The sequence below is a fragment of the Camelus ferus genome, chromosome 24 (genome assembly GCF_009834535.1).
Source record: "Camelus ferus isolate YT-003-E chromosome 24, BCGSAC_Cfer_1.0, whole genome shotgun sequence".
Classification (NCBI taxonomy): Eukaryota; Metazoa; Chordata; class Mammalia; order Artiodactyla; family Camelidae; genus Camelus; species Camelus ferus.
The window spans coordinates 23,625,232-23,644,093 of NC_045719.1; the positions used below are offsets into that span (position 1 = coordinate 23,625,232).

At 46.7% G+C, this 18,862-nt stretch overlaps 1 protein-coding gene across 3 annotated transcripts in view; it reads right to left on the reverse strand.

The window, feature by feature from the left end:
* Positions 1-145: 145 nt before the first annotated feature.
* The window catches only part of LOC116659613, a 63,239-nt gene continuing 44,522 nt past the window's right edge, over positions 146-18,862 (reverse strand). The window contains exons 5-6 of one of the 3 annotated variants that reach the window (XR_004314982.1): positions 5,342-5,508; positions 618-730 (exon numbers count right to left, since the gene is read on the reverse strand). Coding sequence is in view for 2 of the 3 variants with exons in the window: in XM_032467400.1 (XP_032323291.1) it covers positions 262-730 (469 nt within the window). In the remaining variant the exon portion in view is untranslated. Of the gene's footprint in view, positions 731-5,341; positions 5,509-18,862 lie in introns of all 3 variants that reach the window. The other 2 variants (XM_032467400.1, XM_032467399.1) reach the window with 2 other exon arrangements.

Consider the following 18,862-nt stretch of genomic DNA (forward strand, 5'->3'; position numbering starts at 1 on the left):
TACACTTCCTCTGAAAACGTGTGCACTCCCATGGCAGGGGTGGAGTCTGCAAATGAACACATCCTTCTCCCCAGCTGGACTCCTTCAGTGTCCTCACTCCTGTCTTCCTCCTGGGACAGTCTCTCTGCCAGGTCCTGCTTCTTTGTCCAGGGAGCCAGACAACAGACCTCAAGGGAAGGGGTGAGTGCTGAAGGTCAGGAGGGGCAGCAGGGCCCAAAGACAGGAGCAGGATGAGTCTTTCATTTGTTTTTATTTGACTTTTCAGGCTTGGTTTGGGAGTGGCAGCTGTTGGACTGGAAAGCCAAGAAGGAACCTCTGAAAGCTGATGGGGCTGGGGGAGGGGAGGGGTGGAAAATTCCAGCAAGGAGACTGGGGTCTGAGACAGAGGGAAGGAGCAGAGGGGCTTGGCAGGTCACCACAGGGCCTGACGTGGGGCCTGGAGCAGAAACAGCAGCAGGGGCCAAGGCTGTGGGGGCACAAAGCCTGTGCCAGGCCCCGGCGAGCCAGCAGCTTGCAGAGGCTGGTGTGGAAACTGGGTCTGAGGAGGCGCAGACATGGCATCAGGGAGCGGTGTGAGCCTCTGGATCTCATCCATCCAGTCAATGAAGTAGGAGACATTGGTGAAGATGCTGCGGTAGATGGGATGTCGGCAGTCCAAGCCCCAGCTGGCCAGCCCCACCAGAACCCAGGCATCGGTGAGGTCGCAGACAAGGGGTCCCCCGGAATCACCCTAGGAAAGAGAGGGGAGTCAGTGTGGGTGGCTGGGCCAGCGCTGAGAAGACCAGGGAGCAAGGCTGGGCTCATGAGTGTCTAGCATCCAGACTCACTCAGGTGGACCTCTTTGAAAGTCGAAACACCAGTGTCCCCCTGCAGCTACAGTCATGCAGGCAGGCGCTGGCATCACACTTCAGGAAGCTCTGACTGACCCCCAGGATGGCTGTGGATTGAAATCTACAACACATGGACACTTGTGCCCAGGGAGGCCCCGGTGGTCCAGGACAAGGCACTGTCCAGGCCAAGAAGGGACAGCTGCCCCAACAGGGCCCAGGAGGACTGGTCTGTGAGTGGAGCCTGGTCAGGCCAAGCTGCTTCAGACCTCAGTTCTTGCAAAACCCTGAGCTGCAGCAGCACATCCCCACCTGGGTCCTCCCCCTTTTTCATTCATTTAGGCCTTTGGTTTTCTCTCAACCCCTTGGTTGAGCATCCTCAGAAAATGTTCATACCCAGGCCTGGCAGAGGAAGCCTGCATTGCTCAGGGAGCGGGAGGGGGTCCCCAGAAAGCTGCTGGGAATCACTGGAGTCCTGAAATACTGTCAGGGCAGGACCATCTGGTTGAAAATCCTCTCACTTCGTCAGCCAAAGGGAGGGTCTCATCCTTGGGCATGGGGGGAGTGGAGCGGGGCCACAGCCATGACTGCCACTCTTCTGCTCACCTGTCCACACGCACATCAAGCATCCAGGGCAGCCTCCGCCCTCGGGCACAGGGGTGAAATGACACTGCTCCTCCCCCATGGTGCTTTGTCAATAAGCCAGCTAGCCTGCCATGGTCAGATGTGATGTGTGGAAACAAGCCATGAAAAGAATAGGACAGGAAGGGTGGAGGCACAAAGACTTCCTGAGCTGAGACTCTAAACAGGAAACAACCTAACCTTCTGATGCAGGAGCAGAGGGAGCAGTAAGTGCAGGCGAGGGGAAGAGGGATGAGCCAGATGCAAGGCGCGGGGAGCGGGCTGTGGGGCTGGGAGGGTGAATGAGCTCTAGTCTGACTGCTCATTTTGATGTTCTAGGTGAAATAAGCAGCAAGACCTCTAGCTGAGAGGGAGGGTGGGGGAAGCGGTGGCTTGAAGGAGAGAGAGGGGTACATGGTGTGGCCAGCCAAAAATAACCCTCAGAGATGCCCATCCTCATCCCTGGAACCTGTGGTTATGTCACCTTATGTGGCAAAAGGGACTCTGCAGATGTGGTGGAGTTGGGGATCTTGAAGTAGGAAGCTCATCTTGGATTACCTGGGTGGGCCTAAGGTAGTCACAAGGGTCCTCATGGGTAAGGAGGGAGGTGGGAGGCCAGAGTCACATGAGGAGATGTGATGATTGAAGTAGAGTTTGGAGCGATGTGCTTTGAGGATGGAGGAAGGGGCCATGAGCCAAGGAATGCAGGCAGCCCCTAAAAAGCCAGAAGAAGAAAGGACACATTCTCCCCTAGAGCCTCCAGAAGGAACGTGCCTGGCCAGCACCTATGTTTTAGACCTTTGACCATCAGAAACCTAAGAATAAATTTCTGTAATTTTAGCCACCCAGTTTGAGGTGGTTTGTCTCAGCAGCCCTAAGAGGCTCATACATGGGGCTCCTTGGAGATAGGGAATGTGCCATCATCCTCTCAGCTCCTCCCCTCTGTGGTCCCTGCCTGGAGATCCCTCAGCCCTCCCCACAGTGTTCCCACTCCTAGTTGCTCAAGGCCAGGGGAAGGACTGGTCCTTGTCCACTCCAGGCCTCAAGGGATTCACGCAGATGAGCCATGTGGTTGCCAATATCATGATGGATTCTGGACCAATCTAGAGGAGATGAGAAGGGCTCCATTGGCCCCTGGCCCCTGGGGAGCTCTCAGAAGGCAGAGGGAACCCCAACACTAATATTTCCTATGCGAAGTGAGCTGTGGTTTGCACTGCTGTAGATACACAGCCAACTGTGTGTGTGTGTGTTTGTGGTTGCATGGACACACTTGCACGTGTGTGTTGAGTGGGGCCAGGAAGTGAAATCCACCTTGAGTGAGAGGAAGGTCTAAGAAAGGCCCAGAACATGTACAATTAAGATAGAGGGGGGCAGACCAGGCCAGGAGAACGAAAGCCAGCACTTGTCAAGCACCTACTGAGTGCCAGGCACAGTACTCAAATTGTTATAGGAACCTTATTAAGTGGAGGCTGTTAGTGACCCCATTTCATGGGTGACGAAACTGAGGTGAGGCCACAATTCCAGTAAACAACAGATTAATGCCTGGAACCAGGTCTGTCCTGACCCACAGTCTGAGTGCTGAGTGCCCCTGTGGCCCTTCTCTCCTCAGACCTGTTTCTGGGGGCCCTGTGCAGGGGGAGGGACACTTTGGGGGAAAGAAGAGAGCCCCGGGTTGGAGGGTGGGGGCCAGAGCAGGTGACGTGGCAGATGAATCTAGAAGGAATCTCTCAGATGGGCTTGGGTGATTGAAAGGCTGAGGGAGGCAGGAGGGGGTCATCTGCTGGGACTCCTAGGTGTCCAGCTCAGTGGTGTCCTCAAGCTAGGGGGCGGGGGGACTAGAGGTCAAGGGCCACTGCGTATGTCCAGAGGCAAGCAAAGGGCTCCAGCCCTGCAATCCATGGGCATGACCTCTGCAGGGGAAGGCAGGTGGAGGACAAGGCTGGAAGTGGGGTCCAGGGTGACAGCCAGATGGGGACTTGGGAGGATGTGGGCTGAGCCCTTTGTTTCACCTCTGGGTGCGGCTGACTCTGTGAGAAGGATGGGCCAGGCCAGACAGTCAGAAAGTCCACACCATTGGTTAGGGCCTGGGACCCAGGAAACCTGGATCCACCTCCTACCAAGGGGGCAGGTGGCCAAGCTTCTCCCTCAGGCTCAGCAGCTCACTGGGCCGTCATGGAACCTGCCATCAGTGAGGCCCTCCCACAGGCCAGGCACACCTCATCCCTCCCATGCGGGTCTCCTGGGGCACCACAGCATATCACCCCAAACTGAGTGACTCTGCAAACAACAGAAACATGTCCTCTCATGGTTCTGGAAGCCAGAAGTCTGACACTGAGCGTCTCTGTGTCTCTCTCTCTCTTCCTATAAGAACACAAGTCATTGGGTTCAGGTCCCACTGCAAATTCAGAGTGGTGTCATCTCAAGATTCTTATCTAGTCACATCTGCAAAGCCTCTATTTCCAATTAAGGTCATATTCTGAGATTCCAAGTGGATGCAAATTTAGGGGACACTATCCACCCACTGCACCAGCCTTTCCACAACCCCGTGAAGGAGGTCTCAGAGTCCCACACTGCGAATGAGGACACAGGCTCTGAAGGTGAAAAGACCACCGGAGGTCACAGGGCAGGGACACGTGGCAGGGCAGCATCTCTAACTCCAGAGCCCAACACTCTCCCCTCCAACCCACGGTGCCATCTGTGCGAAAGATGTGATGTCAGCGTGGGAGGCTGGGCCCTGAGGGGAGGCAGTGGGCTTGCAGTCAGGTTGTACTGCCTTATTTTAGGGCACCACTTTCCCTCTCTGGGCCTGTCTGCCCGCTTACAACACGGGGCACAACAAAGAGCAGAAAGATATCTTCACACTCCAACAGCGGACTCATGTCTGGAATATAGAAAAATACACCAAGAGCCCCTCAAGGAAAAGACAGACAACCCAAGAGGAAGATGAGAGGGGAGAGAACTGGAAGGGCAGATTTACAGAAGAAGAGATCCAATGACAATAAACATACGAAAATATATTTAATGAAAATGAAGATTAAAACCATGATAAGATATCAAAATGAGAAAAGATGGAAAGTGCCAAGTGTCGGTGAGGACACAGAGCCTGACCCGCTGCTGGAACGGGGGCGTGTGGCGGGCACTTTGGAGGCGTCTGGTAGCATCTGCCAGAGCTGAACACACACATACCTTTCAATCCAACAGTTCTCCTCATGGGCTTGTATGAAATGGAATATGAAACATTTGGAAGCAAAATGAAATGGACAGCTTGAAAACTGCTAGAATACCCATCAGAAGCAGAACTGACCACAGAATTCAGTGCCTCCAGCAGAGTCCTGGAAGGCGACAAGAATGAACAAACTAAATACAGGCAGCAGCAGGGATGCAGCTCACACACAGAATGTGAAGCCACGAAAGACTGACAACTGGAAATAAATTCTACTTACAGAAAACCCATAATCTAATCTGAGGTGTTGCAAGTGAAGGTGGCGGTTTCCCCTGAGTGCTGGTGGTGGGAAAGGGACACGAGTGGGGCCCTGGGGTGTTGGTCACATGTTGTGTCACTATGTGAAGATTCGTCCACCCCACACCTATGACAACACTATGAATATACTTTTTTGTATGTATGTTACACCTCAATTAAAACTGGAACATATGCCTCAAAAACAGACGCTGTCTGAGGTCCTGCCAGTAATGCTCTCAGGGACAATGTGCTTAGGAAGGGGCAGCCAGGGGGGGAAGCTGTCAAGGGCTGGAGCCCGGGAAGACACGGAGAGGGAGGAACCAGGACGTCCCGGGGGGTCTCCACAAGGAGAGCAGAGGCAACACCACTCCCCCCTCAGGGAAACTGAGGCCCTGAGAACACACAAGGGAGGAACAGAAATGGCCTCACTCACGCGGCAGATGGCTTTTTCTGTCGAGAAGTCCCCAGCACACAGCATCTCCTCGTGCTCAGAGTAGTTCCTGCTTTGGCCAACTCTTTGTTCATATAACATATTGCAGAACTTGTTCTCAGCGAGGCCCCCCTTTCCCTCCTGGAGACGGAAGGGCTCGAGCAGAGGCCCTGTGAGGACAAGGAGGAGTTGAGTGAAGTGCGCTGCAGCTCAGCTCCGGGCCGCTCCACGCTCCCCGCTCCTCCGCCCTGCTCGCCACTGCGCCCCGAGCCCGGGGTTGTCTCGGCACAGCTGGGCCTGCGGCACTGTTCCAGTCCTACCTTTGCCTAGAAGCCCCCTCCTGTTTCCTGAACTCTTCCAAACTCATCCTATTCCCTCTACCTCTCTCATGGCAACAGACCACACCTCTTCTATTTCGCAAATCCCACTGGCACATACCCTACACGGGTGCCCAGCAACCATCCACCAGCCTGCCTGCCCTTTCACAAACCATCCCATCCATTCTCCGTTTGTCTATCACTAACCTTTCCTTCCACCCACCAATCCTCCCTCCATCTACCTAGCTCTCCTTTTGTCCCATTCACCCACTCACCCTTCCATCCATTTGCCCATCCACCCATCTTTTGACCCATCTCTCCATTCTCCCTCCACCTACTGATGTGTCCACTCACTCCATCTGTCTGCCCACCATCCTCTCACCTACGCACCCCCATCTTCCCTTCCTCTCACTCATCCTCCTCCCTCCCCCTCCCCAATCCATCCTCCCATCTACTCACTCACTTATTCATTTGTCCTTGTGTTTAGTGTCTTTTAGACACTAGTGATACAGGGGAACATACTCAGTTGGGGGATACAGGGAAGTGAAGTGAATAGTAGAATGATTTTAGATCTAGTAAGTGGTGTAAAGGCAACAGGGAGCTGTGGTGTTAGAGGTTGTCTATTTTAGCTCATGTGATCCACTAAAACTCCTCAGAGGAGGAGCCGAGTTGTTCATGTAAAGGAATGAGTCCCGCCAAGATGGGCAAGTCGTGCCCAGGAGAGCAGGGAGAGCAAGCGGGGCCGGGAGCCCAGCCACAGTGACGCCCCGATGGGGACGTGGCTGCGGCACATTCACAGCAGGAAGGAGGCCTGCGGCTGGGCAGGCACGAGCGCACGGGACGCAGCAGGAGATAAGCACAGAGGGATGGAGGCCGTTATGCAGAGCCGAGGTAGGGCGTCTGGACTTTTTCGAAGCATAAGTGAGAAGGCACTGAGGGTAGTGAGCAGGGGACTGACACGACCCCTGCTCTGAAGCATTCAGCTGGTGGGGACTAAAGCAGAGTGCACAGGGTGGAGCTGGAGACCGGTCTGGAGGTGCAGGCAAGAATGACGGTCTCTAGGACCTGGGGGCAGCAGCAGAGCACCTGCCAGGGCCAGGCCCTGGGCACAGGTTGGGACATTAAACCAGCAAGACAGGGTCCCTGCCCTCAAGGGGAAGCAGTCTCTGTGTGTGTATTTGTGGGTGTGAGCGTGGTGTGTTGTGTTGGTGTATTTCTCTGTGTGTGTGCACGCGCATGTGTATGGTGTGGGAATACTGGGGATCTGGTTATCCTATGACAGGGAGAGTTACTGACACACTAGCAGCTGCATCCTACCCAGTGAAGATAGGGTCCATCCAAAATGCCTGCAGCACCTCTGCTGAGAAACACCGTACCAAATAATTACAAATATATGTGCTTTTTCCACTTAATTTTGCACTGTAAGCATTTCCCAAACCATGAACATTCCTTTCTTTAATAAAGACTCTTGCTTATAAGTCTTTGCCTACACTTCTCCTTTTTCAATCCTAAAAAACACAACCTTTTTCCTGCATTATTCAGTTCACTGAATAAGCCTACAATGTAGATAGTTGACCTGTGTTGGAAGAACAGCACAGCGAGCTTCAGAGAGGTCAAACACTCTCAGGTCATAATTATTCTAACTTTATCCTGCAGGCTCAGAGGTCAGAGGTCCGAGTTCATAAATGTGTTTTCTCTCCAGTTTCCCCAAGTGCCTCCTATGGCAATGGGAAATAGGAGTGTTTGTCAGTGGCTTGGAATGGTCCAGGCCCCAACCATGACTTCTGAGTTGAATCAAGTCATCTGACATCCATGGTTGATTAAAATCTTGGAGTCAAGCCTTAGAAAGACTCCAAGAACCCAATTCTTGAGTCCAAAAGTCAGATTCCCAGACTTGCGGAGATCTGGACTCAGGGAGCACTAAAGCTTTAGGATCACACAATTTCAGAACTAGAACTAGACTAGTCCGGTCCTCTGGAAACGAGGCACAGCAAGCCAAGTTCCAGCGGCCACTTTGCCTGGGGACCCTTCTGTCCTCCTCCCCTCCCTGCCCCTCCTCCCCACCCTCATCTGCCCCCTGGCCTCTCCCATGCCCCCTTACGTTCCTCACTGAGCATGCCCCAGCCCATTATCCAGCAGGACAAGTTACTGGGCAGCTGCATGCCAGGAGCTGGGAGGCAGGCGGGGATGATGTAGGAGGTGAAGTTCACAGGAAAGAGCAGCTGCAACATAGCTATGTCATTCCCAAAAGGGTGAAATTTATCAAAGTCTGGGTACACGATAATCTGGCTCACGGGTATCTTCTGGGTGTGCCTGGTGTGCTGGTACAGCTGGGTGTTTCCTAACAAAACCCGGTAGTTCTCCAGGACGTGAGATTTTCTGGAGGAGGAAGGGCGCATGGTCACCATCATGTCTGAATGTGAGCCAGCTCTCTTTCCCTGCATCCTCATCTAACTGCCCACCCCTCTACCCACCAGTATGCCACGTGGCTTTTGTCTCCCCATTTCTAATGGTCAGGAGCCCTTCTTTCTTGAGGCTAATTGATACTCTACTTACAACGTCAGCATATGGCTTCTCCATCACACCCAGGAATTGGAGGCGCATTGAATCCTAGTGCTGGGTGGCGGGGTGGGGGGGGCCATCAAATGAAGGCCTTGTGATTGTGCACAGGAGGAGTCCTGGCTCAGTCCCAGCTCTAACTTCACCCTTCCCAAGGCTCCCTACAGCCCACCTTCTGGCCCCACACTTTTCCCAACCCTCTTTTCTTTAAACATCTTCCTGCCCAAGGGCTGCTTGTCCACTTAGTTATAAGCGCTCACAAAACATTGTTAAATGAGCAAATGAGCACAGGGAATGGAAACTTGCCTTGTTCCCTGAGTACAGGTGTTAAAACTTCCCTGACCTTGCATGCATGGCTCATCCACCCGGACACCCTCCCCCTGCCCCTCTCCTGCAAGCCCCTCCCTCTCCACACCCAATGGAGCACAGAGCTTCTCCTGACCTGCCCCCCCACCATGTGATCTGCTTTTCTCACCCATCTTGGTCTTTCTCTTCTGACAAGACAGAGACACAGTGAGGTGGGGTCTTACCACCCCAATGCCACAGAAGGTCCTGCATACAGTGTGGCACAGAGTAGGTGCCGACAGGACTCTGGGTTCTCAAAGATCCAGCTCCTGGCCCTGGGCTGTGATGCCCCTGCTCCCTGCAGACCCCTCCTCATGCGTTCAGAAGCTAGGCACTGGGCCAGGCCCAGGAGGTGCAGTGAGTTAGACTCCTCCACAGTCATGTCATTCTCCTAGGGAGCCCCATCTCCCACCTAAGCAGCCTGGCAGCAGGGGTCCACCTACTCACACCAGTGACCACAGCTCCTCCTGGGAACTCAGTTTTGCACAAGTAAGCAGAATGGCCCAGAACAGTTCCAGTTTCTGCCTAGAGTCTGACACCCAGGAATGTGGGGACACTGAGAAGAAGCTGTGGTCTGAGGTTGGTCTACACCACATGGCAGCCAGGACCAACACTTCCACTCTCCTGGGGCACATCTGTGTTAGGGGACAGGCACAAGGGCTGAGGACAGAGCATGAGGAGGGTCAGACAGGTGAGCGAGGAAGACAGTCCAGGTGGAGGGTACGCAGGTCAAAGGCAAGGATGATGTGGGTTTGAAGGCCACAGGCCACCCCAGAGAAAAGCCCAGAGGACTGTTTTGGGATGCCCATCACCCCTTTTCTCCTCTTCCCCTGCACCCCTCTCCCCAGCACCCAAGGAAGGAGGACTCACTTGAGAAAGCAGTGGGCAGCAGAAACCAGCCAGTGGGAGTTGATGAGGGTGGCTCCACAGACATGTGAGCCCTGGTACAGCAGGCTGGCTTGCCACGGCCACTGGCCCGCCGCCGTGTTCTGGCTGCCGTAGACCTTCCCTATCACCTTGGGTTTCCCACACACAGTGGAGACGTCCCTGCCTTCTATGACAGAGACACTGGTAATGCCCCAGGTGTCACTACCAGGGAAGCCCCGTCCACTTCAGAGATGGAAAAACCAAGGCCAAGTGTCCAGAGGCCTACCAAAATGACAGGGTGCCAAGAACTGGACAGCAGAGCACAACCGAGCAAGCCCCGTGGGGATGAGAGCTCAGTGGTCTGGTGGGTGGGAGGGGGACCAAGGGCAGCCACAGCAGGTGACAGCAGCATCTCCAGGGTGACAGGACATCCCTGAGTGAGCCTGCCAAGGGCTGGGCCATCACAGCCATTACCTCCCTCACTTAGCACTCCTCAGTGCCTGCTCTGCAGACCCAAGAACTGCAGGCCTCAGAAGCTGCCAATATTACTTGCCCAAGATCATGGTTGCTAAGGGCTTGTGTCCCCTCCACATCATCCCAGTATCTCAGGGAAATAGGTTCACAGGCAGAGCTCTGTAGTGCTGTGTGACCTGAGGAAAGTCACTCCCCCTCTCTGACTCAGGATCCTCCATTTCTAAAGAGGGAGTGGGCTAATGAAGACAGCCCTGGCTCTAGGACCCACACTTGGGAGGGCAGGGGTGTGCCCTGGCCCCCTGAGAGTGGGCCTCCCGGCCTAGGGCCTGTGCTCCCAGGGCCTCAGGGAGGGAAATGAGACTCCTGGGCCCCAGACTAAGGGCCACTTATTCAGCAGTTCCGGTGCTTCCCTCCAGCCAGCCTCCCAGCCTCAGGGCCAGACCCTGCTACCTGCCCAGTCCACAGCCCCACAAAGGTCCTGGGGTGGTTCCCACCCAGAGGCCCCACAGTGGGGGCCTGTGACCCACCTGTGTTGAGGTGGTCTCTGGGCTGCCTGGCTGGAGGGAAGGGCGAGAAAAGATGAGGCCCCCAGGCCCTGGTCACAGCCGCGCCCCCCTGAGGCCCTCCTGTGTAAACAGCCCCAGACCCACACTGAGGCCCCAACGCACCTGCGGCTCCTGGAGCCAGCTGCTGCACATCAGGGGTCAGAGGGCCGCCCTCCACTGGACCCCCAGCGCCTGGGGCCCGGCCAGGTGCCACCGAGGCCCTGGCAGAGGACCCCCGCAGCTCCGGGGTGGCCGCTGGTGGCAGCAGCAGCAGCCAGAGGAAGGCCACAGGCTGGCCTCAACCTTCAGGGAGCCATGCCCCCGTGCCCATTGTCAAGGTTGCTGACCCCCACCAGGCCCCCGCCTGACCCTGGCCTGACCCTGGCCTGACCCATCCCTGAGCCTTGGCCCTGACCCTGCCCGGGCCCATCCCCGATCCCACTCTGCCCTTACTAACTTTAAACAGCTCTACTGAGGTAAGATTTATATACCATGAAGTTCACTTATTACAAAGGACAATTCACTGATTTTTCAGTACATTTTTATTTCTTTATTTTTATTTAAATACACTTTTTATTTTAGAATAGTTTTAGATACATGAAAAAGTTGCAAAGAGTTCCCACATCCCTCTCACCCAGTTTCCCCTAATATTAAGATCTTATATTACTACGGCCCATTGGTGAGCCAATAGTGACACATTAATATTAACCGAAGTCCATTCTTTCTTTTTCATTTTTTAAGGTTTGCAGTGTACATTGATGGAGCAATCAACAGCTTCACAGATAAACAAAACTAAAATATTTCAGCACCACCAAACCAGCTTTACAACAAATGTTAAAGGACCTTCTGTAGTCATCAAGCCATAAAAAAAGAGAACAAAAAGAAGAAAGAGTGAAAAACAAGACCTACAAAAGATAGCTTTGGCTGTTTGGGATCTTTTGTGGCTCCTTATGTATTTTGGAATTGTTTGTTCTAGTTCTGTGAGGAATGTCGTCAGTATTTTGATGGGGGTTGCGTTGGATCTGTGGGTTGCTTTGGGTAGTGTGGCCATTATGATAGTGCTGATTCTTCCAATCCAAGAGCACAAGAAATCTTTCCATTTCTTTGGGTCATTTTGGTTTTCAGAGTATAGGTAACCTCCTTGGTTATGTTTATTTCTAGGTATTTTGTTGTTTTCGATGTAATGGAAATGTTTATGCCAGTTTTAAAATTCTGGTTTTTGAAGTGAAAAAAAAAAAAGTGAAAGAAGGGCTGCAAATGGCAAAATATCCTTCTTTCTTACAGGTGAGTTGTATTCCATTACATATATGTATGATGCATCTTCATTATCTGTTCAACTATTGATATGCACTTAGGATGTGTCCATATCTTGGCAATTATAAATAATGTTGCTATTAATAACAGGGCGTATGTATCTTTTTGAATTAATTCTTATTTTGTGGTTGGCTTTATTCCTTTGATAACTATGTAAGCTTAAAAAGTGAAAGCTCTAAACTTTCTTAGAAACAATGTACAGTACATATATGTAAATTTAAAAATATATGTGCAGTAAAAAAAAAAAAGAAATGAGCTATCAAGCCATGAAAGACATGGAGGAAACTTTAAAGATGTATTACTGAATGAAAGAAGCCAGTCTGAAAAGGCTACAAACTGTACAATTCTGACCAAATGATGTTCTGGAAAAGCCACAGCTACAGAAACAATAAAAAGATCGTGGTTTCCAGGGGTTTGAGGAGGAAGGAATGAATAGATGGAACACAAGGGATTTTTAGGACAATGAAATTATTCTGTATGACACTATAGTGGTGGCTAAATGTCATTATGCATTTGTCAAAGCCCATAGAATGTACAACATCAAGAGTGAACCCTAGTGTAAACTATGGCCTTTGGTTGATAATAATGTGCCTATGTTGGTTCATCAATTTTACCAAATATGCCACACTGATGAGAGATGCTGAGGGTAGGGGAGTATATATATATATACATGTGGGAGGGGAGGTCTATGTGCGAACTCTGTATTTTCCGCTCAATTCTCCTGTGAACCTAAAACTGCTCTAAAATAATTAATATATTAATAAAAATTTTAAAAAGCTTAAGGGGTACAGCATAATGGGTTGACTTACATACATCATGAAATGATCATCACGATAAATTTAATGAACATCCATCAACATCCATCAATTAGATACAAAATTAAAGAATTTTTTCCTTGTGATGATAACTCGTAGGATTCACTCTGACAACTTTCATATGTAACATACAGTAGTATTAATGATATTTATCACATTGTACGTTACATCTATTAATACTTACTTATCTTATAACTGGGAGTGTGTACCTTTGACTGCCATCATCCAGTTCCCTGTCCCCCCAGCCCCCGCCTCTGGTAACCACAAATCTAATCCCTTTTTCTATGTATTTTTTTTGAAGTATAATTGACCTAACAATGCTACGTTAGTTCCTGTTACACAGCAGAGTGATCTGGTATTTCTGTACATTTCAAAATGGTAACTGCAATTATCATGTGTCACCACACAAATATATCACATAGTGATTGACTATACTCTGCACACTGTACATTTCATACTCGTTTGTTTTGCAACTGGAAGTTTGTACCTCTTAATTCTTCCTCACCTGTTCCTTTCCTCCTCCCAAAACTCTCGCTTCTGGCAACCATGTGTTTGTTCTCTGTATCTTTAACTCTGTTTCTGTTTTGTTATGTTTGTTCATTTGTTTTATTTTTTAGATTCCGCAAATATGTGTAATCACACAGTATGTCTTTTCTGTCTTATTTCACTTAGCATAATATCCTCTAGGTCTAGTCATGGTGTCGCAAACTACAAGATTTTATTCTTTACCAGATACGTGATTTGCAGTATTTTCTCCAAGTCTGTGGCTTGCCTTTTCATTCTTTTAACAGGGGATTTTGAAGAGCAAGAGTTTTTAATTTTGATCTAAGTCTAATTTACCATTTTTTTCTTGTATACATCATACTTTTGATGTTATAGTAAGAGGTTATGAAGATTTTCTCCTATGTTTCCTTTGAGAAATGTTAAAAGTTGTTTTTTACATTTGGATCTATGATCAAGTTTTAGTTCATTTTTGTCTCTGATGTAAGTTTCTATTTCTTTGGGGTGTTGTGTGTGTGTGTGTGTGTGTGTGTGTCTGTGTGTGTGTTGTTGTTGCTTTTCTTGTGGGTGTCCATTTACTCCAGTACCTTTTCTTGATTAAAAAAACAAAACAAAAACAAGGTTAGTCTTCTTCCCATTGAGCTGTCTTGGGACCGTCGTGAAAAACAAATTCATAATAAAAAGTAAGGTTCTATTTCTGGATTTTTAATTCTTTGCCATTGAACTGTGTTCCTATCCTTTTCCAAGAAGCCCAACGTCTAGGTTAATACATGTTACAGTAAAATTTGAAATCAGGTAGTGAAAGTTCTCCAGCTTTATTCTTTTGCCAAACTGTTTAGACTATTATGCATCCTTTGCATTTCCATATGAATTTTAGGATCGGTGGTCAGTTTCTACCCAAAAGAAGTCAGCTAGTTTTATAGGGACTGCACTGAACTTTTAGATCAGTTTGAGGGAAGTTGCCTTCTTGATAATATGAAATCTCCTCATCCATGAAAATCTATTTCTCCATTTATTTAGATCTCTAATTTCTCTTAGCAATATTTTGTAGTTTTTGGTATATAGATCTTGCACATCTTTATTCAGTTTATTTCTAAGTATTTTATTCTTTTCTAAGCTATTGTGAATGAAATTATTTTGTTAATTTCCCTTTCATTTTTTATACCTAGTATATAGAAATGCAATTGATTTTCATAAGAAATACTGCTTCTTATTACCTTCCTAAACTTGTTTATTAGTTCTAGTCTGTTTTGCTATCTGCCTCACACAGGCTTTTATTCATATTTGTATACCCATGTCCAGTTTTCTATCAATATGTACTGAATAAAGGAGACACTTTGCAAGAGTTAAGGTCTGAGCAAATTCTGGATTTTGCTGAATTTCAAACAGAAGGGATTGCCTTTGCAGACTTTTAACCAATAGAGTAAAAATTCTTTCAGAGCTGGAAAAATGTCCCCCAACCCACTAGAAATACAACTTCTGAGGCTACAAGGAGCCGCCTACGGATATATTAAAACGAAAATACGTAGATGATGTTCATCATGGTCTTCACACGTAATCACAAGAAAACTAGCAACAGATTAAGAGGCCAACATCGAAAGTATGACTTTAAAACTATCGTACACCCAAAAATGAACTCATCGACCTTTAACAACCATTAATGTATAAGAATGTTTATGATATAGTGTTAACTGGAAAAGAAATTCAACAGTTCAAAAATATAGATAAAACTTTGGAAAGATAGTCCTAAAAGTATTGAAAGTGATTGTTGGTGTGTATTTCCTAATTCTTTTCTGTTTGTATTTTTTATTGTTCTAAAATGAACTTGGGTATTATCATATTGAGACTTAATGTTAAAGTTATTTCAACAAAAAACTTGTGTGGAAGGATAATCAGTACTATCTAGGTTAGTTGCTGACATATAGACACTCAGCAAATACTTAAGAATATTCATTCAGCATTGACATTGTTAAGTAGAAAGAATATAACACTTATGTAATATTCAGAATATTTCTTCACTTTGTAATGATAGGTAAATAAATTGGGTTCTGGTTTGGAAACCCTAAAAATATATTGAATATATAAATGGATGAATCTTAAGTCTGATAACAGTTTAGGGAAAACAGTAAGTAGCAAGAAAAACAATAAAATAAAATTGCCTCCAAAATGGCAACTCTCTTTTTTAACATACATATTAATACTGTGAATGAGTCTGTCTTATGAGTGTGTGAAAGCTGCATGAGAATCTTGTAGGGAAAATTATAGAGGAAAGACACTTAGAGGAAAGGAGGAGGAGGAAACAGAATGTCTGAATCCACTAATCCAACAGCAGGGACAGAGAAACAGATTTTGAGCAAGATCTAGAGGAGAGACAAGCTACAGAAAAGACAGGCTGCCTGGAAACTGAGCTGTGGGGACATTAGCTGGGTTAGGCAGGGAGCAGTGCTTAAACGATGGCCAAATGACAAAGGCCTGTTCTTCAAATACTAACAGGCTAAAATGAGCAGCTAGTTCTGCAATTGACGGCATAATGTAGGGTTAATGTACTGGTAAGGGAGTAAGTTGGAGACTCAGGCAAGCCTCGTGCAGGCTCAAGAACTTATTAGTCGTGTGAATGCAGGCAAGTTATCTAACTTCTTTGAAATCGGTTTTCTCATCTTTCTGTTATAATCTCAATTTTATATTTGTGTAATGTTCTTATAATGATGTCATAAGAATTAAATGAGATAGTGCATGTAGGGTGTTTAATACAGTGCCTGACATATAGTGAGCTCTGCATTCATGTGTTAGGTATTCTAATCTGGAAGAACATGAACCTAAGGGTCAGAGCCTCATTGGAGAAAGGGCAAACTAATGGCTTTTTAATAAGGAGGAGGACAAGGGGAGCAGAGTCAAGAACACACTAGAAGGAATTACCACTTTAACCATGTTCCCAGATACACAATACTACAATGTAAAACCGTGTTAGTGTTATCGCTCAAATATGCCAATACATACCGTTTATACCTAAAATTCCCTCTGTTGGATTTGGCGTGCTAGAACAGGACATGCTATGCTGAATAGAGTGGAGAAAAGAGATGCTGCCAGAGGACAAAATATGCCAAAGAGACAGGACTCTCTCAACATTTGGGCCTTGAATGGGGGAAAGGGTTGGGAAGGGATAAATTGGGAGTTCGAGATTTGCATTTGCAGATACTAATATATATAAATTAGATAAACAACAAGTTTATACTGTATAGGCACAGGAAAGTATATTCACTATCTTGCAGTCACTTATGGTGACAAAGAATATGAAAACACATATATGTATGTTCATTATGACTGAAACATTGTGCTGTACACCAGAAATTGACAAAACATTGTAAACTGACTACGCTTCAGTTTAAAAAAATTTATATATATCCACAAAAAATGAAAAGACATTTCACTGAAGAAGTTATACAGAAGGCAAATTAGCACATCAAAAGATGTTCAAAAGCATTAGCCCTTAGAGAAATACAGGTCAAAACTATGAGGAGATATCACTTCATACCTAGCAGAATGGCCAAAATAACAAATAATGACAACACCAAATGCTGGTGAAGATACAGAGAAAACAAATCACCCATACATTGCTGGTGGAAATGTGGTACAGAGGAGTTTGTAGATCAAAAGCCCTGAGAATGGCTGCATTAGGAATGAACTATTTTCCTTGAAAAACAAAAGCATGTGCATAGTAGTTGTATTTCTCTGAAACTATTGCTCCAAAGTATATGGCTGCAATCATTTGTATTAATAGCAACTTTTAACCAAAATAGCTTTTATTTCACAAAAAAACTAGAGGGTAATTGTGAATTTTATGATATACACTGACATTTTAGCAGATAGGCAAAGCTTATGAATATATGTAATACAACTTTCTATAGCTGTCCACATCCTTTATAAGGCTTCTCAAAATTGCAAAAATAAGCACATTCATTAACACACCAAAGAAATAGCCTCTTTTTAGCATTTAAAATATAAAACAAAAGCATATAAACTGAAAAGTATGCTTAATAACCAATGTTTCATTGTCAGTATCTTAGGAATGATTCAGGCATCTGATGAATACCTGAGAATTAATTTAAGTCTAAGGTTTTAAGTTACCTAAATATAGTCTTCAAGCTAACAAGCTATAAAATGTAACTACTCTTGGAATTCAGAATAATAATTCAATTTGGTTGAACACAAATTTACACTTTTTATAATCGTAAACATTAAATGGAGTTAATACTAGCTTATTTGATCAATAAGCCAGAATACACTTAGGAAGAACATTCCCAACTAGAGTGAGATACAGGCTTGCATTATTCTTAACACTGGGAAGTCAGGGCCACTAATTCCAAGAACAGTTACCTAGGTCTACCTTTTGAACAGGAGCCAGGATGGGAGTGGTGGATGCAAAACATAGACTGGCATCTCCAGCACATGTCTACGGTCTATTTACACAACAGAAAATAGAACTTTTTTATAGTAAAATCTATAAATGTTTCCATTCAAGCACCACAATCCTTTTACTTTTCAATCACACTTTAAATTTCATCAAAGGTGCCAATTCTAAGCTCAGTGGCACTGGAAATACATTCAGCTAAACTGTATTTGAAGTATGTTTTTCTGAGAGCTGGAGGTTAATTTCACCCATTTGAAAATTAGATTCTTACTTTTTAAGGTATGCAGTTATTTTTCTATAATAACTCATCATGAAAGAAGATAGGAACTTAGTATCTTATTAATTTAAAAAAAATTCTTTTCAGTTTTTGGCTTCTCTCCGAATAGACATTCGGTGCCAAGTGTTGAACTTAACTCTGTCTAGATTAAATGCCCCAGAGGGCATGTAATGGGGGATAACCTGTGACTCTGTTACCAGTCAGGAGACCTACTGAGTTGGATTTTTAAAATAGCACAACTTTTGTGTGTGTCCTAGGAAGATGGGCCACCTCAGGTCTAGCTAGTGGAAGGAAGTTGAGATTTTCTAAGTCTCATATTCAGACATAAAAAAGAAGGACAGAAATCAAAGGAGGCTTCCAATTACTTACTATTTTGTAAGAAAATCACGAATTAAAACACAGAGACCTGGAAATAAGAACTTTGTAAGACTTTGTAATCTTTGCAGGTCACTCCTGCTTGTCATTTTTGTTGCTCCTTAAAATCTTTTTTTAATTATTATTTTCGCAGGGTGGGGGTAGGTAATTAGGTTTATTTATTCTTTTTTTGTCTGCCTAGTCTTGTTTTTTTTACTTTTTAAAATTGATTTATAGTCATTTTACAATGTGTCACATTCCAGTGTAGAGCACAATTTTTCAGTTATACATGAACATACATATGTTCATTGTTGCATTTTTTTTACTGTGAGCTACCACAAGATCTTGTATATATTTCCCTGTGCTATACAGTATAATCTTGTTTATCTATTCTACATATGCCTGCCAGTATCTACAAATATCAAACTCCCAGTCTGTCCCTTCCCACCCCACTGCCCCGTGGCAATCACAAGTTTGTATTCTATGTCTATGAGTCTGTTTCTACACATGTCAGTCCTGCAAACCTGGGGCAGCACAGGCTGCCCCCAAGCCAGGCCACTGGGGAGATGGGACTACACACAAGGGCTTGCACAGGACAGCCCCACTCCTGCCACTGCTGCCCCTGCCCCCTGACCACACCACGCCAGCTTCCTGGGAGCAGACTGACCTAAAGACGTGGGTGCGGTGAACCTGGGGCGGCAGAGGCCACCCCCAGGTCAGGCCATGGGGGAGATGGGAGTAAATGACT